This window comes from Rhinolophus sinicus, chromosome 17, assembly GCF_057876585.1.
Source record: "Rhinolophus sinicus isolate RSI-liver-muscle chromosome 17, RSI-T2T, whole genome shotgun sequence".
NCBI lineage: Eukaryota > Metazoa > Chordata > Mammalia > Chiroptera > Rhinolophidae > Rhinolophus > Rhinolophus sinicus.
In genome coordinates, this window is record NC_142517.1 from 48,249,942 (window position 1) to 48,276,068 (window position 26,127).

The 26,127-nt window shown below is 53.3% G+C and overlaps 3 protein-coding genes across 12 annotated transcripts in view; 2 read left to right on the top strand and 1 right to left on the bottom strand.

Annotated features, from left to right (window-relative positions):
* The first annotated feature begins 32 nt into the window (after positions 1-32).
* VWA5B2 (von Willebrand factor A domain containing 5B2) lies at positions 33-12,461 on the top strand. 8 transcript variants are annotated; one of them, XM_074328789.2, is made up of 20 exons: positions 209-453; positions 1,356-1,500; positions 1,582-1,752; positions 3,605-3,824; positions 4,004-4,161; positions 4,712-4,843; positions 5,078-5,202; positions 5,601-5,756; positions 6,228-6,338; positions 6,419-6,627; positions 6,722-6,833; positions 7,328-7,513; positions 8,381-8,552; positions 8,645-8,958; positions 9,489-9,678; positions 9,779-10,135; positions 10,928-11,065; positions 11,154-11,237; positions 11,317-11,537; positions 11,623-12,461. In XM_074328789.2, the coding sequence occupies exons 2-20, from the start codon at positions 1,362-1,364 to the stop codon at positions 12,169-12,171; spliced, it is 3,744 nt and encodes a 1,247-aa protein (XP_074184890.2). In that variant the 5' UTR covers positions 209-453; positions 1,356-1,361; the 3' UTR covers positions 12,172-12,461. The 8 variants fall into 8 exon arrangements, with proteins under 8 accessions (XP_019591342.3, XP_019591341.3, XP_074184890.2 ...); XM_074328793.2 differs by having other exon boundaries at positions 249-453; positions 1,388-1,500; positions 3,605-3,836; XM_088794027.1 differs by lacking the exon at positions 209-453 and adding an exon at positions 975-1,130 and having other exon boundaries at positions 3,605-3,836.
* Positions 12,462-12,532: 71 nt separating this feature from the next.
* Positions 12,533-18,612, bottom strand: ALG3 (ALG3 alpha-1,3- mannosyltransferase). 2 transcript variants are annotated; one of them, XM_074328832.2, is made up of 9 exons: positions 18,004-18,612; positions 16,252-16,351; positions 16,014-16,161; positions 15,744-15,904; positions 15,006-15,126; positions 14,385-14,590; positions 14,150-14,227; positions 12,913-13,056; positions 12,533-12,773 (listed from the first exon to the last, which is right to left on the bottom strand). In XM_074328832.2, the coding sequence occupies exons 1-9, from the start codon at positions 18,197-18,199 to the stop codon at positions 12,611-12,613; spliced, it is 1,317 nt and encodes a 438-aa protein (XP_074184933.1). In that variant the 5' UTR covers positions 18,200-18,612; the 3' UTR covers positions 12,533-12,610. The 2 variants fall into 2 exon arrangements, with proteins under 2 accessions (XP_074184933.1, XP_074184939.1); XM_074328838.2 differs by having other exon boundaries at positions 18,041-18,231.
* A 269-nt stretch (positions 18,613-18,881) lies between these two features.
* The window catches only part of ECE2 (endothelin converting enzyme 2), a 31,476-nt gene continuing 24,230 nt past the window's right edge, over positions 18,882-26,127 (top strand). Inside the window, exons 1-3 of one of the 2 annotated variants that reach the window (XM_019735789.3) lie at positions 18,882-19,210; positions 24,832-25,115; positions 25,622-26,082. In XM_019735789.3, coding sequence (XP_019591348.1) covers positions 19,015-19,210; positions 24,832-25,115; positions 25,622-25,909 — 768 coding nt within the window. In that variant the 5' untranslated portion in view covers positions 18,882-19,014 and the 3' untranslated portion in view covers positions 25,910-26,082. Of the gene's footprint in view, positions 19,211-24,831; positions 25,116-25,621; positions 26,083-26,127 lie in introns of those variants that run through there. The other variant, XM_019735790.3, reaches the window with a different exon arrangement.

Consider the following 26,127-nt stretch of genomic DNA (forward strand, 5'->3'; position numbering starts at 1 on the left):
AGACAGAGCAGCTCTGCTACTTGTGCAGGACGCCTCACTTCCTGAAGGACAAAAAGGGTGGGGCCTCGGAAGCTTCGGTCCCGCATTGATGGGGGGCTGTGCGGCGGCAGAGACGCGGTCCCTGCACTGCGGTGCCCTGTCTGGCTGCAGGGGCCAGGACTGGCGTGGAGGCGGTACCGCGCCCGAAGTGGGAGGGGGCTGGGAGAGTGGGGCGCCTTAGTCCCGCCGCATCGGCGGGCGGGGCCGAAGCGGGCCAGAGGGGCGGCCTTTCAGAACGGGGGTGGGACTCGCAGCCGCAGGGCCGACGCCCCTGCGTGGACTCAGAGCGCTCACAGCCGGAGTCCTGAGTGGGCGCCCTGCAGGTGCCGCAACTGAGTGCTGCCCCGGGCGCAGAGGCGGCATCACACACCGTGGTCCCGTCGTGGCGCCCAGAACTCCGCAGAGGAGGCGACGGTGAGGCTGGGGCTGCCCGCGGGGAGGGAACAATCCCTAGATCCAGCCAGCAGCATCGCCTGACAGCTCGGCTTTGTGGGGCGGCGGCGGCGGCTGCAGCGGTCCCCCACTCCCAAATGAGCTCTGCCAGGGTAGGGAGAGGTACCCTGGACGGATCTCACGGACTCCCCCTACCCCAACAATTCTCCCTGTCTTGTCTCCAAAAGACCCCCTCCTTTCGCTTCTCTATCTCGTTCTTCCCAACCCAACCCCCTCCACTCCGGCCTGCAGCCAGTCTCAGGGCCCGGGTCAGATGAGGCGCGGGAGAAAGATGCAGCCCTTTGGCTCCCCATCCCACCCCACCCCTGCTGTTCCTTGCTGGGCTAGGGGCACCCAGGAGGACGCTGGCCCTTTAAACCCTTGCTCCCCACCCAGAGCATCTTCCATCTCTCCACCCGCGCTACCTCCGACAGCTGGGAGCCGCGGGGAGCCCCGGGGGGCCGACAGGTACGGGGGTGGCGGTGAGGCCCGGGAGCGGGTGATGGAACAGCTGTGACACTCCGCCCCCACCCCCCGCGCGCGCCCGTCTTGGAGCCGGCAGCGGGACTGCTGGGCGCCCCGAGCGCCAGTTAATCATTAACCCTCCTCTTCCCGGGTCCCCGCGCTGCCGGGAGCTGAGCGCCGCCCTGGCTTCCCAGGTAACGGGAGAGGATGCAGGTCTCGCCATCCCCCCCACCTTCCCTGCTTTCTTCCCTCCTTCCCCTCGCCGCCAGTCCGCGCGGCCTGAACCTGGGATCAGCCTTGCGCCCCCTGCAGGTCCGGTCCTCCAGCCAGAGTTAGATTCTCCCAGTGGGCTTTCCCCAGAGTAGGTGGGCTGCCCTGGGCTCAACCTGCGCAGCCTTTCATCGACCACCCTCCCCTAGGGCACCATGCCCGGCCTGTATTGCCCCTCCAGCTGGACGCCGCTGACCCTCACGGACTCTTGGGTTCGGGCCTGCGCCAACGGACCGTGCCTCAGCCTGCGGGCCCGGCTCACCTACCACAACCCGCAGCCACAGCCGGTGGACGGTGAGGCCTGGCAGGGGCGCGAGGTGGTAGGGAGTGGGTGCCGACGAGGTCCGACACCGTGGCCTGTGCCCTCTGCCCCAGGCGTGTTTGTGTACCCGCTGGCCGAGGCCGAAGTGGTATCGGGCTTCCAGGCGGAGGCGGCGGGTCGGCGCGTCTCCTTCCAGCTGCAGAGCCGGCGCCGCTCGCAGGCGGCTTGCTGCCGCGCGCTAGGTCCCGGGTTGGGGGCTTCGACGCCCCGCCGCTGTGCGCAGGGTGAGTCCAGGACGCCTCCCCACCACACCACCACCGCAAAACCAGCCGCACTCTGGTTCCTGTGTCTCGCCCCTCCTCCCTCCAGTCACTGATTTTTTTTTTTTTCATTCATTGATTCATCCCTTTATTCAACAGTTGTGAACTAGGCACCTGACGTGCACGCCAGGTGCTGGGGGACTGTGACTGAGGCCTGACCCGAGGTTTTCAGCCAGGGAGGCAGACACAGCAGGCAGGCAGTCACACGTCTGTTTTCCCCTTTGGAGCATTAGCTCCTGAGCCTGGAACATGGTTTTGGTCACCTCCAGGTCCCAGCCTCACACTACAAAGGGGCTCAGTGAGTGCTGGGTGAGGATGAATCCCACCCCTGTGCTAGGTCTTGTGGCTTGTACTTCTTTCTTTCATTTATTTATTTGTACATTCATTTGATTCCTGCACATGGGATTTACCATGGAGGTGAGAAGAGGAACAGAATCCAGCTGTGTCGAGAGTTGGCATAAGCCCAGTAGGTAGTTAAAGGCCAGAGTGAGGAATGTTCCAGAAGGAAGTTGAGCCAGCATTTGACTGAAAGAAAGGGTAGGATGTGGTGAAGTGGTGAGGAGGTGAAAGACACCCCAGGCAGAGACAATGGTGTAAGCGAAGGTTTGGAAGTAAATTGTACTTGATGACGGTAATAAAATACTTTATTTTTATAGTGATTTACATTTGACAAAGCCCAGTCACTGGTATTACCTCATTTGAATCCAGAGAGGGATGTAATGCAAGTATTGTTCTCCTTTCCTCTTTTATAGGTGATGAAAATAACAGCAGTGGTCTCTTAGGTGTTGGATGCTTTGCATATATTATCTCATTTATTCCTCACCATGACTTTTGAGATATTGTCATTATGACCCCCATTTTATGGATGAGGAAACTGAGGTTCCTCAAAACAAGAGAGTTACCAAAGGACAGAGTTAGAAGCTATGGCGCCAAGACTCAAACTGTGCTCTTGCCATTGTAGCAGGCTATCCCCAAGCCTCAGCTGGCTGAGGAGGAAGCCCTTTTCTTTCTTCTTACCTTCCTTCTTTCCTTCCATCTTTTTCTTGCCTTCATTTATTCAGCAAGTATTTCTCAAAAGAATGGATAAGTGATTATCCACTCTTTATTGTGAGAAAGTGAGGTAAAGTAGGGCTGTTAAAGTACGCTGGAGCCAGACCATGTAGGGCCTTGACTGCCACTGTACACATCTGGCCATTTTTCCTTTAACAGCAGTGGTGACCCCCACAACTCCATCCGTTCCCAGTTAAACCTGTGATCTAAGTAAAATGGTGTGCTTGTTACGCAAATGCAGCTTTGTGGTCTCTAGTCAGCGTCCCAGCAGATTACTGCTCCTAAACTCCTCTTGGGTAGAAAATTCTAGAGCCACTCCTCGTAGGCAATGGGGAACCCCTAACTATTCATGAGCAGGGAATTTGTGAGCAGGGGTTGCCCAGGCTTTGGGAGATGTCAGTCCACAAGGGAAGGTCCTTTACAAAGATGACACCCAAGGATTGACTGGATAGGTGCAGACAGGGAAAGAGGAGCAGAGGGTATGGGTCCAGGGTTTTGGGGTGGTATGGACATGCCCTGTTTTCCTAAACCCTCCATTAGCAGTGTTGTCACTGCTCCCTTTCCTGATGACAGCCAGGTCCTTTCACCATCTGCTTCTCTTCCTACTGTCATTTATCTCCTATCCCATTCTGTGTCATCGTTTGTCTCTCCAACCACACAAAGTCCCCCTTGTCAAGACTCCCCTGACTTGATGCCTGCCCCCACCCCATTTTCCCTATCTCTTCTGCTTCCAGCCCCGTCTGACCCCTTTTCTCACTCATCGTAGGTCATCTTGTCTTGGATCTGGCCCAGGCCCGGTCCACACTCGTGCTGCCCACCGGCCTCATCGCCGCGGCCGGCACCATGACAGTGACCCTGTGCAGCAGCCAGGAGCTGCCCTCAAGGCCTGATGGGGTGCTGCGCGTGGCTCTGCCCTCGGTGCTCACCCCACTGGCCCCGTCAGGTCCACCAGGCCCCCCCAGATCTCCGGGGCTCTGTGACGACAGGTTGGGCCTATGGTGATTCTCTTCGTCCCTCCCTCGGCTTCTCTGGGTCTAGTGCGGGTGAGGGGGCTTTGGCAGGGTTCCCAGGGGATGGGCAGGGTGGAGAAAGGCTGGAGCCAGTCAGCCAGAGGGGCTAGGGCCCTTGGTAGTGGCCCGGTGACTCTCCTCATGCTCCCTTCCAGCCCTACCAGCTGCTTCGGGGTGGGCAGCCCTCAGGAGGAAGGGTTGGCCTGGGAGGAGCCAGCTGCTCCTCCGGATGTGTTCTTAGGCCCTGCCCGCTGCCCTGCCCCATACACCTTCTCCTTCGAGATGCTGGTGACTGGGCCATGCCTGCTGGCAGGTGGGTGCCCCGCCCAGTATAGCTGACTGGGAAATAATTCAGGGCTGGGGGTGGGAGGAGCACAAGATGAAAAGAAGACAGGGGCCTAAGACTTAGGAACCTCCCATCTCACAGTAGGAGCGTCCTCCAGCTGCTTCTACATAATACACGCCCCTAGGTTTGTCAGTGTCATTTATTTATGTCCCACTCTACTTACCAGTGGGAGGAGAGAGGCTTATAATGAGACCGGTCCAGGTGATGAAATGGTGTTTCCTTGTGCAAGAGGTGGGGAATGATGCTAAATCAGTAATTGGTGGATGTATAACTCTTTGACCAGCCAGGAACAGAGCTGGGAATCTGCCTTCCAGCCCATGGAAGCAGGCCAACCCCCCCCTTTTCCATTCAACCTTATAGATCAGGCTCTGAGAACAGAGCTAAATCAGTTATGATCCTTGCCCCCCACCTCCACCCCACCCCCATATACTGTGATTTGGGAAGGTGATGTTTATGCTCTTCGTACTGACTTGGGGGTGCGGAGATCATCACCCTTCCTTGCGTCTATGTCCCTCAGGCCTGGAGAGCCCCTCTCATGCTCTGCGGGCAGACGCGCCCCCTCACGCCAGCTCTGCAGCCACCATCTGTGTCACCCTGGCCGAGGGTCACCCCTGCGACAGGGCCTTGGAGATCCTGCTGCACCCTAGTGGTGAGAGACTGGGGAGCACAGTGGGCCAGCTCTGACCTGCTTCAGGACCACCTGGGTAGCATTGTTTTCAAGCATAGATTTCTGGACCCCAAGCCAGGTGGACAAGTCATCTGTGAGGGTGGGCCCGGTGGTACAGGGAGGTCAGACCTGCAAGGTCTTCCCGGAACAGTGGGGTTGGATAGTTGGGGTCCAGAGACGGGGATTTCCCTGACAGCTGTGTCCCCTCCTCCCCAGAGCCCCACCAGCCGCACCTAATGCTGGAGGCTGGCAGCCTGAGCTCAGCAGAATATGAGGCCCGGATTAGGGCCCGCCGGGATTTCCAGAGGCTACAGCGAAGGGACAGTGATGGGGACCGGCAGGTATAGCTGCCTGGGGACATGACCGGGTCCCTGGCCTGACTGCTGGCTGCATTTGTGTGTGAGGAACAGGCGAGCAGACTCACGTTGGGACGGGTGAGGTGCCTCTGGTCCCAGTAAGACCTCTCAATGGTGCCACCACCATCTGAGAGGGCTGGTGCGTATTGTCACAGGAGGGCCCACGTACAGCTCCCTGGGATGTGTCTTAGAGAATGGGGGCTAAGTCTGACACAGGCAGAGGACAGTGACCTGCCTCTACTCTCGCCTTTATTCAAATGACTGCAAAAATGCCTCTTCTGGGTGAAGTAGATAGAAAAAGTGTCCAGGGCTGGTTCCTGCTGCCAGTCAGGTTGGTGTTACACGAAGACTGGCCCAGAATGACTCTGGGATCCCATGTTCAGGTGTGGTTCCTGCAGCGACGCTTCCACAAGGACATCCTGCTGAACCCAGTGCTGGTGCTAAGCTTCTGCCCGGACCTGAGTTCCAAGCCTGGACACCTGGGCACAGCGACCCGGGAGTTCCTTTTCCTGTTGGATGGCAGCAGTGTAGCACACAAGGCCTGTGGGGGCACAGTGTGGGCAGGACCAGGGGATGGGTGGGGCAGCGGTCTGAGGTGGGCTGCAGCGTGCGCACACACACATTCTTTCTCATACTCACACAGACACGTCTCTCCCAGATTCCAAGAGCCTCTCTCATACATAAAGTTATATTAAGTCACACCTAATCCAAACCCAAGTACCATATATACTTCCAGAGTAATATGCACAAATGTCTCTCATACACACTCAGAATCTCGCTACAGCCCCAGGTTCTCACTCACAGAGTTTCTCACACACAGTCTCTCACACACACCACACACACACACACACACACACACACACACACACACACACGGCTTCTCCTAGATTACTTGATCCAGACCTTCATTTTACACATGGCCTGGAGAAGGCAGGCAATCGATCTGCTGTTCCTTCCTCTGTACCAAGGCCCATAGGCCTGCCTCACGCTGCCCTCCCTGCTCTCCCTAGGACGCCATTGTTTTGGCAGTGAAGTCACTCCCGTCCCAGACGCTCATCAACGTGGCGATAGTTGGCACATCAGTGCAGCCCTTCTTCCCTGCGAGCCGGCTTTGCAGTGATGTGAGTGTGGCCCAGGGACGTGAAGGTCTAGTGGAGATATTGTAGCCCAGCGTGGCCCAGCCTGTTCCTTTTCTCTCCAGGACACTGTGCAGTTGATCTGTGAGAATGTCGAGACTCTGCAGGCTGCGGGCGGTCCCCCAGATGTGCTGGCTGCGCTGGACTGGGCCATGAGGCAGCCCCAGCACAGGGCCCACCCTCGGCAGCTGTTCCTGCTCACTGCTGCCTCACCCATGGCTGCCACGACCCACCAAACTCTGGAGCTGATGAGGTGGCACAGGGGGGCAGCCAGGTATGGGGTGTGGAGAGACTGGTGTCTGAGATTGACCCCCCCCCCTCCAAGAGGCTTCTTCTGAAGGTCACAGCTGCTTCCCTTCCTTCATCAGGTGCTTCTCCTTTGGGCTAGGGCCTGCCTGCCACCAGCTGCTCCAGGGTCTGTCTGCCCTCAGCAGGGGCCAGGCCTACTTCCTGAGGCCTGGGGAGAGGCTGCAGCCCATGGTGAGCTTGAGCCCAGGCCTGTTTTCCATCCCTGGAAGTCCTCCCAAGTTACAGTCTGAAACAGAACCCAATTAAGTCATGGGGTCTCCTGGCACCCAGACCAAGACTTCTCCCCCATTTCAATCCCTACTCTCCCTTGAGAAGCCAAATGGGAGGAGCTGCTGGTGCTGCTGTGGGGTGCTTCAGGAGGCTAAAGTGGGGGGGGCACAGCTCTGATCACCCCCCAGTTGTGTCCTGGTACTGAGTCATAGCTCTGATAAATTGTGCCTCATCCATGTGGCACAGCTCAGGCTAGGAGACAGACCAAGCCCTGAGGACTGAACACTCAGTCCCCTCGCTTTTTGCTATCCCCACTCCTTCGCCTGACCCAGCCTTTTCCTGCTCCCCTCAGCCAGAGGCTGGGCAGATGGCATCAGGGGAAGAGCAGTCTTCCCACTCTGAGCTGTGTGACACCTCTTTCTCTCCTATGGCCTCTCTCTGATCGTTCCTCACAGCTGGTACAGGCTCTGCGGAAGGCACTGGAGCCCGCTTTGAGTGACATCTCTGTGGACTGGTTTGTGCCTGATGCAGTGGAGGCACTGCTGACCCCCCGGGAGATCCCAGCACTCTACCCTGGGGACCAGCTGCTGGGTTACTGCTCACTCTTCAGGGTGGATGGCTTCCGGTCCCGCCCCCCTGGGGTAGGCCTGGGCTGGGGTTTGGGAGGTGGGCCTGGAATAGCTGAAGCCCCAGAATCTCTTCCAAACCCTTCTTTCATTTCCTGTGCTAAACTCTCCTGCTACCCCCAAGCCTCCTCAGAGACCACACTGGGCCACCCAGGGTGACTGCAGCTTGCCCCATCATGAGGTCTTCTACTGAGTTGTTCTGTAGTGTGTTGCCCTTGGCTTTTGCCAAAGTGCACTAAAGTACAAAGACACAGAAAATAGCTCCAGCATTTGCTGTGAGCTTTTGTCAAAACTTGCTCATTATTTCACACAGTGCCCTACAAAAAGCACTATCCAATTATTTCCTGAAACATTCAGGAACAGAGGGAGCAGAGTCTAGATGAAATCTCAGATCCCAGTTCTGCCATATACTAGCCGTTTGATTCTGGGCGAGTCAAACTTAACTTCTCCGAGCCCATTTCCTCATACTGATTTTTTTCACAGGGTTGTAATTAGAGGTCATAATGTATATGCTCCTGGTAGGATACTTGACACATAGTAGGAGTCTGAGAAATGAGAGTTGTTTTTATTATGAAAAGCTTTCTTTCTCCAGAAGAACTAAGCATGCTTCCTCCTTTTTGATCACGAGAGCTCTCTCTATAATGGACTATTTGCCTTGTTGCCTGGTTGCCAGGAAGCTCAGGGCCAAACCTGAAGCTCAGCTGCACTAGCTCTATTAACCCTACAGTTAGCATGGGTGCTTCCTCTTTACTTAGTACTGGGCTTTCATTTCTGGTTTATTAACTTTATTGCCTCTTGCAGTTAGCCATCTTAAATCCTGTTGGGAAAGAGGTAGCATATAACTACAATCAGGTTTCCCCCCCAGTGACTATCCCTCTCTAGGGCCAAGAGCCTGGCTGGCAGAGCTTGGGTGGCTCTGTGTTCCCATCCCCAGAGGAGGTGCCATCTGCCACCAGCCCTGGCACTGAGCCCACTGGCACCTCAGAGCCACTGGGAACAGGCACTGTGACAGGAGAGCTGTCCAACCCCTGGGCTGCGGGGGACTCAGAGCGGAGTAAGTGTTGTGTGCATGTGTGTGTCTGTGCCGGAGGAGGAATGGGCAGTGGGAGAAGCCAGGCCTGGGGTCCATTCTCCTCCCTCCATCAGGTACGGATGCTCTGACTGACCCCGTCACAGACCCTGGACCCAACCCCTCTTCCGACACAGCCATATGGCGCCGCATCTTCCAGTCCTCGTATATCCGGGAGCAGTATGTGCTCACCCACTGCTCTGCCAGCCCTGAGCCAGGCCCAGGCTCCACAGGCAGCAGTGAGTCCCCCGGCTCCCAGGGCCCTGGCTCCCCTGAAGGCAGTGCTCCCCTGGATCCCCCTTCTCAGCAAGGCTGCCGAAGCCTGGCTTGGGGAGAACCTGCAGGCTCCCGGTCCTGCCCGCTGCCTCCACCCCCACTGGCTCCAGTCAAGGTGAGATTCAGTCCACATCCGTTTACCATGTATCCAGCAAACATTTGCTGACCATCTGCTGTCTGCCACACATTGTGCAGTGGTTACTATTCGCTCTAGCTGAAGAGCGAGATGGAGAAATGCATAATGAAGATGCCACCCGACATTCAGTGATGAGCACAGGGCATGGTGTTATGGGGGCTCAGAGTCAAAGTGACTAACCCTGTCTGAGGGTGTCAGGAAAGCCAGGGCCCTACCTGGAAGAATAAGGAGAAGTGAGCCAGGCAAAGGGGGAGACTACATGAACAAAACAGACAAGCAACAACCTTAAGTGAGAAATAGGGTGTGGAGAGAAACGCCTCTAGGAAGGAGACCAGAAGCCCTAAGGAGCCTAGCCTTTCTTCTAAGGGTGGTGAGCAGCCATTTAGGGTTTCAGACAAAATGTCATGTGACCAGTGTGTGTGTGTGTGTGTGCGTGTGTGTGCGTGCGTGTGTGTGATGGCCAGGAGCTCTACATTCCTTGACCAGTGGACCCCACTTGTCTCATGCAGCCTGGGGCCTTAAGTGCTGAGGTGCTGGGCCGTCAACGCAGAGCAGCTCTGGCTGGCCGAAGCCTCTCATCACCCCCAGGCCAGGTGAACCCAGTCCATGGCCGCCCCCGGCACCCCTCTTTGGGTGCAGCACCAGATGGGTCAGGCCCTGAGCCAGGGCAGCAGCTGGGACCAGGCCTGGATGACTCAGGTAAAGGTTGGATAGGGAGCTGGATTCTGACACCAAGCAGGCCTTGCGGAGGTGGGGCCCGGGGCACCACACTTGCCCTGTCCTGCCATTGTCTCCTCAGGAAACCTGCTCTCCCCAGCCCCCATGGACTGGGACATGTTGATGGAACCACCCTTCTTGTTCACGGCTGTGCCCCCCGACAGGGAATTGGGCTCCCCAGCAATGCCGCTACCTCCCCAGCCTCCACGCTGCCATGTGGTGATCCGGGCCCTTTGTGGGGAGCAGCCTGTGTGCTGGGAGGTGGGTGTTGGGCTAGAGACACTATGGGGGTCTGGGAATGATGGCTCCCTGCCTGCATCACCCCCTGAAAGAGAAGGTGCTTGGGACCAAGCCCTCCATCGGCTGACAGCAGCCTCTGTGGTCCGCGACAATGAGCAGCTGGCTCTCCGAGGAGGCGCTGAGACCATGGCTGACTGGGGTAAGTCGCTGGTGGGCCCGCTCAGCGCCCATGGAGCCTGAATGGGGCAATGGCAGAGGGGGGTGTGCTGGGTCACTCTGTACCGCACGTAGTCACAATTTTAGGTGGTTCACCCACATTGACAATAAAAAAAATATTAAGCAGGGCAATGGGGAAAAGAGGGATAATAAAATGAAAGGGGTAATGAGGTTTTATTAAAGATGCACAGCACAGGTTATGTGCCGTTGCAAACATGGGACCCAAAATTGGCACGCTTCTTAGCCGCCGACAGGAAAATGTGATCTTGTAATGATGCACAATGCCCATAACATTTTTAAAAGTCTATTTTAATAGAAGACTATTAAAATCAAATACAGCTAAAATTTCAGTTCATCAGTTGCACTGGCCACACTTCAAGTGCTTACTAGTCACATGTGACTAGTGGCTACTGTATTGGATCCTGCAGATCCATAAAGCATTTCCGTCATCACAGAAAGTTGTATTGGCTGTGCTGAAGTGAGTGGATGGAACAGGCACCAGTCATGGTTCCTTCATGGTGTCCAGAATGTTGAATTTCTGGGTGGCTAGGGGGCCTAGCCTTGCTATGAGTTGAGGGGTTCTGCCTAACCACTTCTTGTCAAAGTTGGGGAGTCTGAGCTAGTCCTGACCCTGAGAAAGACTCCATTCTGTTCAAAAGTGGACAGAGGGAGAAGCTATGGGGAACACTGAGATTTTTTTCTAGGAAGCTCTCTAGAGGGTGGGCGATGGGAGTGCACCCCCTCCTGTTCAGCATACTGCTCCATGGTTGTACAGGCCATGCCCGCAGGTCCTGGCTGCGAGCCATTCAGACAAGCAAGGTCAGCTCTGCCCCCTCCTGCTTCACCTGCCCTGTAGCTGTGGACGCTACCACTAGGGAGGTCCTGCCCACAGCCCTGCAGGTGCGGAGCTCAGGTAGGGTCCCTCCCTGATCACCTCTCAGGTGCTGGCCCTCACCTTACTGGCCACCCTCTTGTACAAACCATCTTCTGTGCCCCTGCAGAACCAGCCGAGTCCCCAGGTACCCCTTCTGCTTCTCGGGGCCATCTAGATGCAGCTCCTCTGACCACAGTTGCCCACTCTAAAGGTAACACTCAAATTGGGGGAAGTGGCAAGGAGCAACTGAGCTTAGCGACCACCACTGGCACTGACTAGCTCCATTGCAGGACTTCAGGGAGGCTCCCTGGCAGGCAGCTCGGACGCAGACCAAAATGGCAACTGCAAGTCTGCTTTGTGGGACCCTGCAGCCCCCACCGGAGGTTCTCATCGTCTGCCCCCCCAGCCTTCCTCTAGGCTTAGCCTGGGCTTTCGGAAGGCCAGAGGCCCTAACACAGGCCAGATTAGTGACCACAACAGTGAAGGAAGCGACCACGACTACCTGCCCTTGGTGAGGACTCGGGAGGTGGAGGGTGGCGTTGCCAGGCTGGGGCGCTATCTCAGCTCGCTTCTCCCCCCACCTCCTCTCTCCTCAGGTGCGATTGCAAGAGGCACCCGGCTCCTTCCGCCTGGACGCGCCCTTCTGCACAGCGGTGCGCATCCCCCAGGAGCGACTGTGCCGCGCCTCCCCCTTTGCTGCGCACCGCGCCAGCCTCAGCCCGACTTCAGCCTCATCTCCCTGGGCTCTTCTGGGCCCTGGTGTTGGCCAGGGCGACAGTGCCACAGCTTCCTGCAGCCCGTCCCCCAGCTCAGGCTCCGAGGGTCCCGGCCAGGTGGACAGTGGGCGGGGCTCAGACACCGAGGCCTCGGAGGCAGCAGAAGGGCCGGTTGGGGCCGACCTGCGGGGCCGAACCTGGGCCACAGCCGTGGCACTCGCGTGGCTGGAGCACCGCTGTGCCGCCGCCTTTGGCGAGTGGGAACTCGCAGCAGCTAAGGCCGACTGTTGGCTGCAGGCACAGCACTTGCCTGACGGCCTCGACCTGGCTGCCCTCAAGGCTGCGGCCCGGGGCCTCTTCCTGCTGCTGCGCCACTGGGATCAGAACCTGCAGCTGCACCTGTTGTGTTACAGCCCAGCAAACATGTGAGGTTGCCCATTGCTCGGGCCGGCGCCCCCAAAACACTCAAGTCACTGCCACCCAGGGCCGGCTTCTCGGTGCTGGGAAGGGGTAGGTTGGTGACAGCCTGCTCCTCACTGCTTCCCGTCCCCTTCCCAGAATCCTCTTGCCCCCACAGAAAGTGCCTGCGTGTGCTCTCTCCTGCTCCTCCCACCCCCACCCCCTGCCTGTTCCCCTCTGAGCTCTATGCAGTGCAGGAAAGGGAGAGAGCCACAGTCCCTGAACCCTATGCAATAAAGTGCCTCTTAGGACTGCCGGAATATGTTCTTTATCTGTTGTGTGCACACCCCTCACGCTTGGTCCAGGCACCTCAATGAAGGCTGCGCAGAAATGGACTTGGTAAGGTTTATTAGGAAGGGCACAGAGTCCATCTGCATCCAGGGTCCTGAGAATGGGGTAGAGGTAGATCTCAGTGGGCTTTCTTGCTGTGCTGGATGGTCTTGGGGAAAGGCTGGGGGCCCAGCCACAGCTGCAGCAGAATGACAGCATGGCACACGTGCAGGGCAGCAGAGCTGCAGGACGTGGATGGGTATGTGTTCCAGGCGAGCTCAATGAGCCCCAGCACCAGCAACCTGGAGGTGAGAAATAAGCTCCAGGTATTGTCGTTTCTAGGCCCAGCCCTTCAGCTCACCCCCAGCCCCTCCATGGTCACAGCCTTGGATGAGGAGCTCCCTAGCCCTCCCCACTGCCCCAGGTTGTCCCAGCCAGTACCTGAGCAGGTGTGTGAGCCAGCGTGCAGGCGTGGCCCACAGGAGGTAGGGCAGTGTGTGGAAATACCAGACGTAGAACTGGTAGTGGAGAGAACGGCTGAAGCAGATGCCAATGAAGTTGGAGGTGAAGAGGGTAGAAACTATCTGTATGCAGTGGTCAAGGCCAAGGGCAGGAGCAGAAGGGGCAGGACGTGGGGTGGGCAGGGAGGTTCCAAAACAGAGGGGTAAAAGTTTTTGGGTCAGACAGCCCCCTGGCTCTGCTATTCCTAGATGCATAACTTTGGGCTATTTATTTTTCCCCCTTTCTTCTGCCTCCCCCTCCCCACTCCAGTTCGAGCCATTGTTTCTCAGTCTAGTTGTGTAGGGCACAGCTCCCTGGCCCATGCTGGTATTTTGAGCCTTGCGCTCCCCCGGGCTGAGGCAGTCGGTCGCTGGTCATCGGTCGCTGCTCACAGCAGCTCACGGCAGTTCTTGCCAGCAGCCGGCTGCTCACGCTGGTTGCCGGCCACTCACGGCAGGACACAGTAGCCCGAGCAGCCCATGGCAGCTCACAGCAGCTCTTGCCAGCCACTCACACTGGCTGCTGGCCACTCATGCCGACCTCCGGCTGCTCATGGCAGCCCAGCTCCAGGGAGAGCCAGTTGTTCACAGCCTTAGCTGTAGAGGGCACGGCTCACTGGCCCATGTGGGAATTGAACCTTGGCGTTAGGAGCACTGCGCTCCAACCACCTGAGCCACTGGGCCGGCCCCCTCGGCTAGTTTCTTAACCTCTCTAGACCTGCTCCTCAATCTAATGTGGAGACAGTAATATCAAGGGCTGTAAGGCCTAGTGAGTCCGTCACTTACTAGCTGGGTAACCTTGGTAAAGTACTTAATCTCTTAAAACCCTAATTTTGTTACCTGTAAATAAGGATAATAAAAATACCTCCCTATATCAGGGTCTCTTATAAACTATAAATGTTAGAATGTGTGTAAATCTCTTAGCACAGCACCAGGCAGAGGGTGAGCACACATAATGATCATTCAATAATATTCAGAATTAATAATAAAATATGCTTAAATATGTAAATGCTCAGCACAGTTTTTGGTACAGAGCAGGAGCTCTAGGAATGGGCCCTGCGGCTGTCACTGTACCTCTTTTTCCCTCCCCAGGTCACCAGCCATCCAGGGCTACCTAACCAGGGACCCCATCTGCACCTGGAGAGGGCAAGACTTACCTTCCCATGATTTAAAGGATATGATTGGGTGTGAGGGGCTGGGGTGGAACCTTCCTTTTGGAGGGGTCCTTCAGCAGTGACAGGATACTTTCCCCTGTCCTGGGGAGAAGCCATTCAGACATTTATCAAGCCCCCATCACGGGCCAAGCTCTAAACTTGCCCCCATGAGCTCAACATCTCCCCCAAGCAGCCCCTAAAGCCCAGGCTCTTCACTCCTTCCCCCAACTCTGCCCACGGCACTGCTCCCCTTTCTTACCTGTGCCACCTGCAGAGAACAAAGAGCAAGAGCAGGGTGAGATGGGTGGCCAACAGGGCCAGGTGGAAGGCACGATGTAGGAAGAGGGCCTCAGGGAGGAAGCGCCAGTTAACTGTCCAGCGGAAGAGAAACTGGCGGCCAAGGTCAAAGGAGCGGGACAGGTAACCGACTGGGTTCTCCAGCAGGAAGGGCAGCCCCAGCACTACCTGAGGATGGGTGTGATATCAGCAGAGCTGGCCACGCTCACCCCAGCCTCAGGCTAATCACTGAGCGGAGTGGAAACAGGGTGTAGATCTCAGAAGTTCCCTAATTCTCACTAGGAATAGCAAGAAAGCCACCCCTCGAAGCCCCCCAAGCCAGAGACTGGGGCCAAAGAAGCCGAGGAGGCAGGTAATGGCAGTGTTTTAAGTTTGGATTCACAGTCATAAATGGGCAGAGCTAGAAAGGCCCTAAGAAACCATGTAGTTCAATACCCTTATTTTATGGCTAAACAAACAAAAGCCCAGAAGTAGTGGCTGCCCAGTCACCACCCTGTCTGTTGGCTTTGAGGAAGCCTCAAGGCTGGAAGAGGCCACAATGGCCTCCCTTCATCAAAAAGGGCAAGGGCGGGGGTGGGGGTACCTGCAGGACAGCACAGATGCCCAGCTTGGGGAGGGCCCCACGGAGGCCAAATCGTGTGAGGAGGAGGAAGAGTAACCCAGGGGCGAAGAGGAGCACGTTCATCTTCACGGAGACGGCCAGACTGGGGTGGTAGGAGAGTGGCAGGGTGGAGATCAGCTCCAGGGCCAGGCACCCCACCCAAAGATGCACCCACACACCATCACAGCAACTCCTCCCTTCCCCCACCAGCAAGCTCCAGGATGGGGCCCACACTCATACCTGCTGGAGGGAAAGGAAGGCAGCCTGGCAAGAGGCTGGGGGTAGGGCGCAGACACTGAGTCTCTATGACCAGACTGAGTGAGCGAATATACTGGGGGTGACAAAAAATGTATACGCATGACTTATAGTCATGTTTTGTTACCGGTTTATACTGAGTATTACAATTTTAATAGTTTTTTCCTTTCTTAAAATGTGTATACATTTTTTTTTTTTTTTTGGCACCCTCTGTATATTGAGTATTAAGATTGTTCCATGACCAGCTCCAACAACAGATGCTGTCTGGGAGGAAGAGAGGACGGAAGAGTCGGTGTGTGTGTTGGAGGTTGGGGTAGAGGTTTTCTACACATCCTGGACGCACCTAGGGGGGCCCGAACTGACCCACACTGTCTGGCCACTCCCTTACTGACTCTGCTGCAGCAAATTGGGGAGAAAGTGATGGAAATACAAAAAGAAAGAGGACCATAAGGGAGGGATGTTGACCTGAAACAGCAGCAGCCCCAGCCCCAGCGCTGGGCCAGCAGAAGGTTGATACTAAGGAAGAGCAACACCATGGCCACTGGGTCATTGAAGAGCCGCAGCACAAAGATGGAGTGGACACGGTAAGAGGCGCAGCACATGAAGAAAAAGACGAAGGGAGGTACCTGTGAGGTGGGGAAGAAGGTCAGCTCACCAACCCTGGGCAACCCTGAGCCATCCCCACTCCCCAGCCCTTCCAGGTTGGGAACTCTGGTCCTGGTAGTGTGGACTCACCTTGCAGGTCTGGTGATAGATCAAAAAGACAAGCAGCAAGGTGGTCAGGTAGAGCACAGCAAAGATGTGCTGGGCCATGCGGATGTCAGTGCCCTGGCCAGTGGCATAGTACAGGCCCATAAAGATATACACAAAGCCAGCTGGGTACCTGGAAGATGACAGGAAATGTGAGTCTGGGTCAGGCCACCCAGCCTGGTCAGCCCCTCACATCCTCACTGGACCTACTATCCCCACTTACACAAGAGGTCCAGTGTCACCCTGCAGTTGGGTATAGTCATAGGTGCCATTGATGACGCCCTCCACCTCAGCCATGTAAGCCTTCCAGTCAATTTCTGTATCTGGAAAAGGATGGGACAGTGTGGTTACTTCCAAGTCCAGAATTTGTCTGCCCCTTATATCTCCAGCCCATCAAATCACAGAGTTCCAGCTCATTCTCAGGACTTCTATCACAATCCCTTACCTAACTGCCTACCTGACATTCTTTGGGTGAACCCAGGCATGTCTGTAATTGAACTCATCATCTCCTATTCTAAATCTGCTCCCCTTTCCGAGGCCCAATGAATGGCACCATCAACCTCCTGGTTATCCAGGTCACAAGTCTGGGTAACCTCTTTGATACTTCCTTCTCTCTCATTTCCAACCCCCAGTCACCATGGCCTGCCTATTCTTCATCCTATATATGTCTGTCTCATCCTTTTTTACTGTTACATACCCAAATTTGGGCCTAACATAATCTCAATGATGCAATAGCCTCCTAATTAGGTTCCCAACTTCCACTTTCACCTCACCACAATATATTTGCCACCCTGCAACCAGAGGGCTCTTCCTATAATAGAAATCATATCATGTGTCTCTGCTTAAAACCCTTCAATGATTCCCCAAAGTGCTTAAGATAAAAACCAAACTCTATTATTCCCATTTTTAGCAGAGGAACCTATGAATTATTGAAATTAAGATCAGCAAGCTAGGAAGGGTAGAGTTGAAACTGGAATTCATGGGGTCCTAAATTCTTAATCACCATGCTAACTATCTCCTTAATGCAGCTTACAGACTCCTTCATGATCTGGTCTCAACTTATGCCATCTCATTTCTCAGTACTACCTTCACTTGAGTTCAATGTTCCAGCTCTAAAAAAATTCTGTTTCTCAAAAGAACCACTTTCCCTTTTAACTGGTTTTTGATACAGGATCCTTTCTGCCTACAGCACTCTTCCCATTTCCCTTTTCTCTCTTCCTCAATTGGCTAGCTCTTACCTTCCAAGGGGGACTCTAGGAAGCCGTCCCTAACTCAAGCCTGGCTTAAGTGTCATCCTGTGTCCTTTATATCACCGTGTCTTACTACTGTCATGAATACAATGCATTATACTTTTCTGCTATCTTTGTCCAGGCCCACACACCCAAGTGGGAAATGTGCCTGTCTCTTTCTCCACTGTACCCCTGGCACCTAACATAGTGTTAGGCATATAATAGGCTCTCAATAAATGTGTTGAATTAATGGTCTTTAGCAAGAAAGCCTTAAGCCCAGTGTTTTCAGCCTGGAAAAAAGCCGTCAATAATGCTAAACAGACTCAAGTGATCACAAAATGCCATCGTTGAGAATACTTTCAAGTCCCCAGAATTGAACAGATGAGAAAATTGAGACCGAGCAGGGGAAGTGATGTGTCCAAAGCAACAGCGACAAGCAGCAGCAGCAGTACATTCACTCCAGGTTGGTTTACTTTCTTATTTCTTAGCCTGGCAGGTTGTATAATATGTTCCGGGCAGAAGGCCAATCTCTAGGGTCTCCCCCTCCGTAGTGGGGAAGGGTTTACGGTGGGGTTTCGGTGTTCTGTGGAGCAGGCTTGGGACTTGGGTAAAAGATATGGGTCTGCAACTGATGACTGAGTGGATCTGGGGTGGGTTTGGCTCCGAACCTAAGTCACTGCTTGGGTGGGGGTTTCCAGCTCACCTCCCTCCCTCCCCTTCCCTCCCATCCCCCTCGGCGCACTCACATGCCACCCTGTGAATGACCCAGAAGGTGATGCCCACCTCCGCCAGGCAGAGGCAGGCGGCCACCAGCAGCGTGTAGCGCGGCTCCAGCAGCAGTAGGCGCCGCTCTTGCCAGACGCGCCGCAGCCATTGCCCGCAGAGTCCCGCCGCCCGGGCAGCGGGTCCTGCCCGGCCGCGTTTCCGCGTGCCCGCCGCCATTTTGACGGTGCGCCGTTAGTGTCGGCCCGCCACCCTGGAAGCCCGACACTTTGGAACTTAGGTTCCGCTCCGCGCGCAGCGTGTCCTAATGACTGAGCGCTGACCCGAGTTGCCAGAATCCTTATTTACTCCATTAAAATTTACTTCTACATCGGTTTCCCCTGATAGACTACACGCTCCGTACGAGCAGGAATGGCCTTACTTCTCAGTATATACTTAGCCCTGCACACAAGAGCTAAGGTGGATCGAACGTTTTCCCAGAAAAACAACCTTCCTGCCCGTCCCTTCCCCTCGCTCAGTATAGCACTTCGTCTGTGTTGGGAATGTCTGTATTCATGCCAGTCTTTCCTGGAGGGCAAAACCCTTGTCTGCGTCCTTTCCACCACCCCTCAGAGCCTTCCAGGTGCTCAAAGCTGGGAAGAAATTAATCTTTCATTATTTTTTCCTTAATGGAAGGAGCCAGTCAAATTGAAAATATGTGGAAGGGCAGCGATGAGCCCGAGTGAGTCTCACACCACCAGTGTGGCTCTCAGAAGCGAGTGAGAAGTACAGCCGGAGGACTCGGTCTGGACGAAACGGTTTTCCCACCCGGAGGAGTCTTGTGTTTGTTTTTCACTTCCAGCCGGAGGATTCTTCGAAGAGCGCTAAGCAGAAGACGGAAGTTCCACGTGTTTATGTTGAGCAACCGCAGTGGGTGGGCGGAGGCACAAAGGCCACGCCTCCTCCTACATTCCACCATCCCCAATGGCCACACCTCGGAGCCAAGTCCCGCCTAAAGGTGACGGCCGGCTGCCCTACAGGCCGCAGCAGGAAGCATGGCTTCTCCGGGGGCCCCGGGGCCCCTGCCCAAGTTACCAGAGCAGAACTGCGGGTACCGAGAGGTCCGGTACTGGGACCAACGCTACCAGGACGCGGCCGACTCAGCCCCTTACGAGTGGTTCGGGGACTTCTCCTCTTTCCGTGCCCTACTAGACCCGGAGCTGCGGCCCGAGGACCGCATCCTCGTGCTAGGTGGGTAGTCCTGGCGCTGCCCAGCCCAGGTGGAGCTGACTGGACTGGCTCCATCCCGGCCTGTCCCCGTCCGCTTTCTTCGCGTCTGTCTGCCCCTCTCAGAGGACGCCCCAGTCAGGAGCCATGATCCAGTACCTTCAGAATCTCAGCAGTATTTAGTTAGCCAGGGCAAACAGGAGCCAATTGATTCTTAGTTCGCTCCACGCCCCCGGAGAAAGACAGTCTCTCTGAATGTGGTAGGTGACTCAGTGCCGCGTTCCGGACCCTCGGAAGGCAGCTGCTAGTTGGCTCTGTGACTTAGGAGAAGTCATAAACTCGTTCTGAACCTCGGATTTACTTCTAAACATGGGACTGCGAGCCCAGGTCGGATAAGGCACATGCAGGCACTTCGAGCACAATGCCTACCGCTTTTCTGTTTGCTCTGATGGACCCCGGGAGCTATTGTCACCTAGACGTACTTAACATCACTTTCCAAGCTCTGACTGAAACTTAGTCCTTTGCCCCACTTGCAATGATGATGAGGACAGCGCCCTCTGAGGTCAGAGGGGAGATTGCAGCCGAGATTGGTGCGATTCCCTAAAAGAAACAGGTACTGGGATGCAAGATGGGTTTCCGGAGAGGTCCAGCTGCCCTCTTGGGGTTCGATTCCACTGCCAGCCTTGGGGGCTCTAGTGAAGTTTGATTGAGGAACGGGTTTCTTTCTAATTAGTTTTTATTTTGGTATTTATAAAGCATGTATATGTTTAAGTGAAATATTTCATATATAAAAGAGACATCTATAATACAGTATATGTAGAGTTTAAATAGTAAATCTAATATGTGTGTGTATGCCCTACTCAGTTTGAAAAATAGAACATTCCTAGTACTAGAAGTATAACCTAGTGCTTGAGAACTTGGACCCGGGAGGCAGCTACCATATTTTGCCGTGTATAATGCGCACTTTTTTGGCCCAAATTTGTGAGGGAAAAATAAGGATGTGCATTATACACGGGTAGTACTAATTCCGTACCTATATAAGTGTTTTTAATTTTTTTATTTGTGCTTATGACTTAAAAGTGTAACTAGAAATCAATAACAATCTCTGTATGCGAAATAATACTCTGGAATACGAGAATCAGTTTTGTTGAACTTTCAGACTAAGACTAAGACTTCTTGGCCTTCTATGATGCGTAAATATCATATATTTGTTACGGTACATAAAATTTCTTGTACCTTGTATCTGTTCTTGTGTTTTGTAATTATTTGTTACATAAAATTTCTTGTACCATAATATGTTAAAAAAATAAATGCTAAAATTCCTTTATAATACAAAAAACAAGTACCTAAATGTAAACAAATAAAAATTTGAATTAAAAAATTAAAACAAAAGATTTTTTCCCCAGAAAGCTTGGGCCTAAAACGTGGGTGCGCATTATACACGGGAGCGCATTATACATGACAAAATATGGTAATTCTGTTGGAATCTAGGCTCATGTAATCTCAGCTGTGGAATAATAGGCAAAATCATGGAATCTTAGCTATACAATCCTGGACAAAATACTTTAATTTCTGTGCCTCCACTTTCTTAGCTTTAAAAAAAATAAGAGTACTTATTTATCAGATTTTTAAGGTGATTGAGTGAGTGTGAAAAATAACTAAAACAAAGCCTGGCAAAATAAAAAGCCCCAGGTGTATTCAAGGTTTTCTGTGTAGTCCTCCCAAACCCCTTCTTCCCAGAGGTTAAAAACTCTTGGATTTCGTGCTTTTAAACCATTGCATTTATTTATGGATTTACCATAGATCTTAGTTTTTTAAGCTTTAGTGTGCATCAGAATCACCTGGAAAGCTGGACCCCCATCTTGAGATTATAATTCCAGGGAGCCCAAGGTGGGTCCTAGGAGTCTGTATTTTCAACAAGCGCACAGCTGATTTCATGCTGGCGATTGGCAGAGTAATACAGCCTTAAAATCTCCTTGATTGGCAGATATCCTTTTTTGGAGAGAGGGGAGAAAAGTCTAAAACTCAAAAAGGAAAACTTTTCACGTATTGTTCCCAAGATCTAAAAAGAGGACCCACAGGGGTGGCCGATTAGCTTGGTTGGTTGGAACGTGGTGCTGGTGAAACCAGGGTTGCCGGCTTGATCCCTGTGTGGGCCACTGTGAGCTGCACCCTTCTTAATATTAATTAATTAATTAATTAATTAATTAATTAATTAATTAAAAAAGGACCCACAACTTGAGGAGTATCCTATGTTATATTCCACCTCAACAAACAAGTTGAGCACTTATTCAGTGGATGCTAGGGAATACACTAGGTCCTTTCTAATTTATTTAATCTTTATGACAACCCTGAGAGGTGAGTGATAAGTATTACTAGACTTACTCTAAGTTGGGCATCGGTAAACTTTCTGAAAATGGCCAAATGGGAAATATGCTGGGCTTTGTGGGCGATGCAGTTTCTGTTACAACTAGTCAGTTGTAGTGTACAAGCAGCCACAGACAATGCACAACTGCATGAGAGGAGCTGTGCTCCAATACAGCTTTATTTACAAAAACAGGAAGCAAGCTGGATTTGGTGACACCTGCTCCCGGTTGTCCCAGGCTGGATCCAGAAGCAAATCCTAAGGTTAGGATTGATGTCCTAGTCATTTGTTAGGGATGTCCTCCCAGGAGAAACTGGTAAGAGAGGGAAGGAACAGGAAAGGGAAGAGGCCAAGCAGGATTGTGGTCGCAGGCCAAGTTTCCCTGAGGGTAATTTCAGCCTGAAGAGTCACAAGTGCAAACTGTCAGAAGCCAGGATACACCAAACCCTAGGGACACCCCAAGGGGATCTGGTCAGAGCATTGACAGTGTCCATGACTGTCATGTAGCAAGTAAGTTGTGAACTAAGGCTGTCAACTGACTCCAGAGCGTCTATTGCTCCTGTTGTACCCCACAGATGGGCATAGAAAGGCATCTAGACCTCTCTTGAAATTGGTAAAATGACACCACCATGAATTACAGCCTAACGGTCATATTGATATGGCTGTGGAATGTCACAAGTGAAGATGAGTGGGCCCCTTGAAAACTGGGAGACAGTGTAGCATAGTGGTTTAAGAGCTCTGATTCTGGCATGAGACAGGCCTGTATCCAAATTTTCACTGTACCGCTGGACCATGTGACCTTGGGGAAGGTCCTTATCCACCTTGCGCAGTCTCAGTTTTCCCATCTAGAAAATGGTAATGATAATAATAGTTATTTTCTGTATTAAAGTACTCTGAAAATAAACTGAGATGATTCTTATCACATGCTTAGCATAGGGCCCTGTGTTCAATCACTGTTAGCTATCATTATTATTATTGAAAATGAGAGTCAGAGGGGCAGTTTATCGTGGACTGTTCAGAGAACAGAGTTCCCTGCCTAAGGACTGTGTGTATGGTCCCTATGGCTAGAATACCCTCATAGCACACGAATGCATGTGGCTACCCCAACTTTGCCATCATTATACGTCTCTGATTCTCCTTGCTCGACTTCATGCTCCACCGGAATCTGCTGATCATAATTTGGCTTCAATTTGTGTTTCCTATAGAAAGAGAAGGGACTCACCAGAAGTACCCATGGTGGCTATTTTTCCTGTTGTAAAGTAGTGAATTGGAATTCTGGCTAACACCTGTCTCTTGGTGTTAGGATAGCATCCACACAGCTCTGGACTCCCATGTAATGGGTTCTTGGATCTGGCTTAATTCTCCAGGGCCTTCCCAAGCACCATCTTAGTTGCTAGTCCCAAATCACTGAGGCAGGAGGATCAGAAATCACTGCTTTGTAAGCATGACTGGCCTTGTGGTCAGACTTTGTTCTTCCTTCACCTTTGGTAAAGTTCTCTTGGAAGATTTCATTCCTTTACTGAGGGGAATAAAGGAAGGATATTTGGGTTTGTCTGCAGTTGGGCAGAGCTCTGCAGGTATATGAGGTCAGATGTAGGGTAGTGAAGGGATCGTGGGTCAGAGAACCCAGTGGGATTTCAGCCTGAACTGATTTAGCGTTTCTCGTCCGGCTTCCCTCATCTCCCATCCCAAGTGGTGTAGCGGCCAGAGCTCGCTGTGGGGAAGCACACACTGGTTTTTCTCAGGCGAGACAGTATTCTTCCTGAGCCCGGGGCCTGAGGTGGCACACAGAAAGGGGCAGCTGAGGACCAGCCAGCAGCCTCTGGGTGCCCTGACCAGGTGTCAAGCCCTGCTAGATTAGGGCTATCCCAACAGCTGATCCTGTGATCCTCTTAGGGACACAAATGGGGATTAAAGGCAATCTAATCCCAAAAGCTGGGCATTCCCATGTCCAGCCTCCAAGAGCTGTCAGACTGACCACAAGATGGCCTGGATGAGGCCAACAGATCTTCAAAGGAAGTCATGCTGTCTGTCTGAGCGGCGGGCCCACATCACCCCTCTGACCTCCACCCGGTCTCTCACCTGGCCCTGCCCTCTTTGGGACTGCTTTCCAGGCACGTTCCCACGGAGCATTAGGATGCTTCAAGACTCTGATGGAAGGCAGCTTCCCTGAAACCCTGGCCCAACTCACCTAAAGTAGGGACAGGGCCCATCCTATGTGCTCCCACAGCTTGTCCCTATTGAAATACTCATCACATTATGTGGCAGTTGCCTGATTACACATCTGTTCCTCCCACCAAAGGATGAGCTCCTTAAGGGCAGGGAGTCTTACTCTTCAGCAGAATCCAATATGTAGTGCTTAGTACATACATAAAGGAATTACAAGGAATCAGCTCCACTGTGTCTCCACCTAGTTTCCCCTTCACTTTCTAACTCTGCCTTGGAAACCAAAGTAGGATAATAACCTGTAACATGATGTCTTCCCAGAGGACGGGGATTAGGATAATACTAATGTCCTATCCTAATAATATGATCCTAATGATGCCAATATTACCCATTCTGATCTTGAGGAAACTAAGGCTCAGAGGCAAGTGGCTTGCCATGGTAGTGTGACTAGGAATAGCAGAAGCCAGATCTTTGAACTAAGTTCAGAGCTCCTTCAGCTACTCTCCAGTGGGTTTTTTTTTTTTTTTTAAGATTTTTATTGGGGAAGGGGAACAGGACTTTATTGGGGAACATTATGTACTTATGGGACTTTTCCAAGTCAAGTTGTTGTCCTTTCAATCTTAGTTGTGGAGGGCGCAGCTCAGCTCCAGGTCCAGTTGCCGTGTTAGTTGCAGGGGGCTCAGCCCACCATCGCTTACAGGAGTCGCACCGGTAACCTTGTGGTTGAGAGGACCCGCTCCAACCACCTGAGCCATCTGGCACTGGCCCATGTGGGAATCGAACCGCAGCTTTCGGCATTAGGAACATGGAGCTCCAACCGCCTGAGCCACTGGGCCGGCCTTAGTTTTTAAATTCAGTGTAGCACATCCTACACACAGGCTATGTCTTATCTTCATTGTTCAGAATAGGAAATCCAAGTTCCTAGTCCCACACAGGAGATGTGCCCAGGTCTGTATGACTCCAAGCCTCATGCTCTTTTCTGTACCATACTGCTTCTCCCTCAGTACAGGAGGGTTTGGGCTGAGAGCAAATGGGCCAAGTGTGGATGGATAATTGGGGAGGGTAAAACCAAAGCTAACCTAGTCCTTTTGCCACCCACCTCTTCCTGCTCCAGGCTGTGGGAACAGTGCCCTGAGCTACGAGCTGTTCCTCGGGGGCTTCCCTGATGTGACCAGTGTGGACTACTCGTCAGTAGTGGTGGCCGCCATGCGGGCTCGCTATGCCCATGTGCCCACGCTGCGCTGGGAGACTATGGACATACGGGCACTGGGCTTTCCCAGTGGTTCCTTCGATGTGGTGCTTGAGAAGGGGACGCTGGATGCCCTGTTGGCTGGAGAACGGGATCCCTGGACCGTGTCCTCAGAGGGTATCCACACTGTGGACCAGGTGCTGAGTGAGGTAAGGAAGCAACAAGAACGGTGGGCAGACCAAGAGGTGGGGATAAAGAGTTGAGGTTTCAGGAGACTGGAAGAACTCAGAAACCAGAAAGAGGCATGGTTTGGAGCAGTCATTCTCAGGACTGTGGTTATCTGAAGAAAGGGAAGGGTTATTTTGGGTCAAGATTATAGGAGGCTGGCATAGCCAGGCTTATAGAGGCTGGTGATTGGCCACTGGGTTGCCATAGGGATGAGGTAGCAGTCAGGTTCCAGATAGATAACAGACTGGAGGGTGAGCAGTTGGCAGGAAAGCAGTGTCCCTGCATCTGATATCACTCCCATGCTCTCTTTACCTGTCTAGAATATGGCCCCACCCCCAAGAAATGACCAGGGGCACAGAAGGAGGCTCATTCTTTTGCCATGGAAAGCTGGATATAGGGTCGTACCTGGGAGGGCATCTGGGGCAGTACTGACCTTTGAGAACTTCAGATGGATTCCTCACCAATGGCTTCTGTGTCTGCCTTGCAGGTGAGCCGGGTGCTGGTCCCTGGAGGCCGGTTCATCTCACTGACCTCTGCTGCCCCCCACTTTCGGACCAGACACTATGCCCAAGCCCATTATGGATGGTCCCTGACGCATGCAACCTATGGCAACGGTTTCCACTTCCATCTCTACCTCATGCACAAAGGCAAAGAGCTCAGTGTAGCCCAGCTGGCTCTTGGGGCCCAGATCCATTCACCCCCCAGACCTCCCACCTCACCCTGCTTTCTCCAGGACTCAGATCATGAGGACTTCCTCAGTGCCATTCAGCTGTGAGGCCAGAAGCTTGGTCCTCCAGCCTTTCCTGCCTTTCCGCCTTGGACTCCTCAAGTTGTTGGAATTCCTGACTCAGGGTTTAGGGTTGGGTCCAAGGTGCTCGCATCCCAGGGGCCTCAAGCCTTAGAGTTGATGGGAGCAACATGAAACAATATAGTCCAGGCTAAACTAGATCCCAAATCCCACGTTTCTGGCTTTCTTCTTGGGTTCCTCAGCTC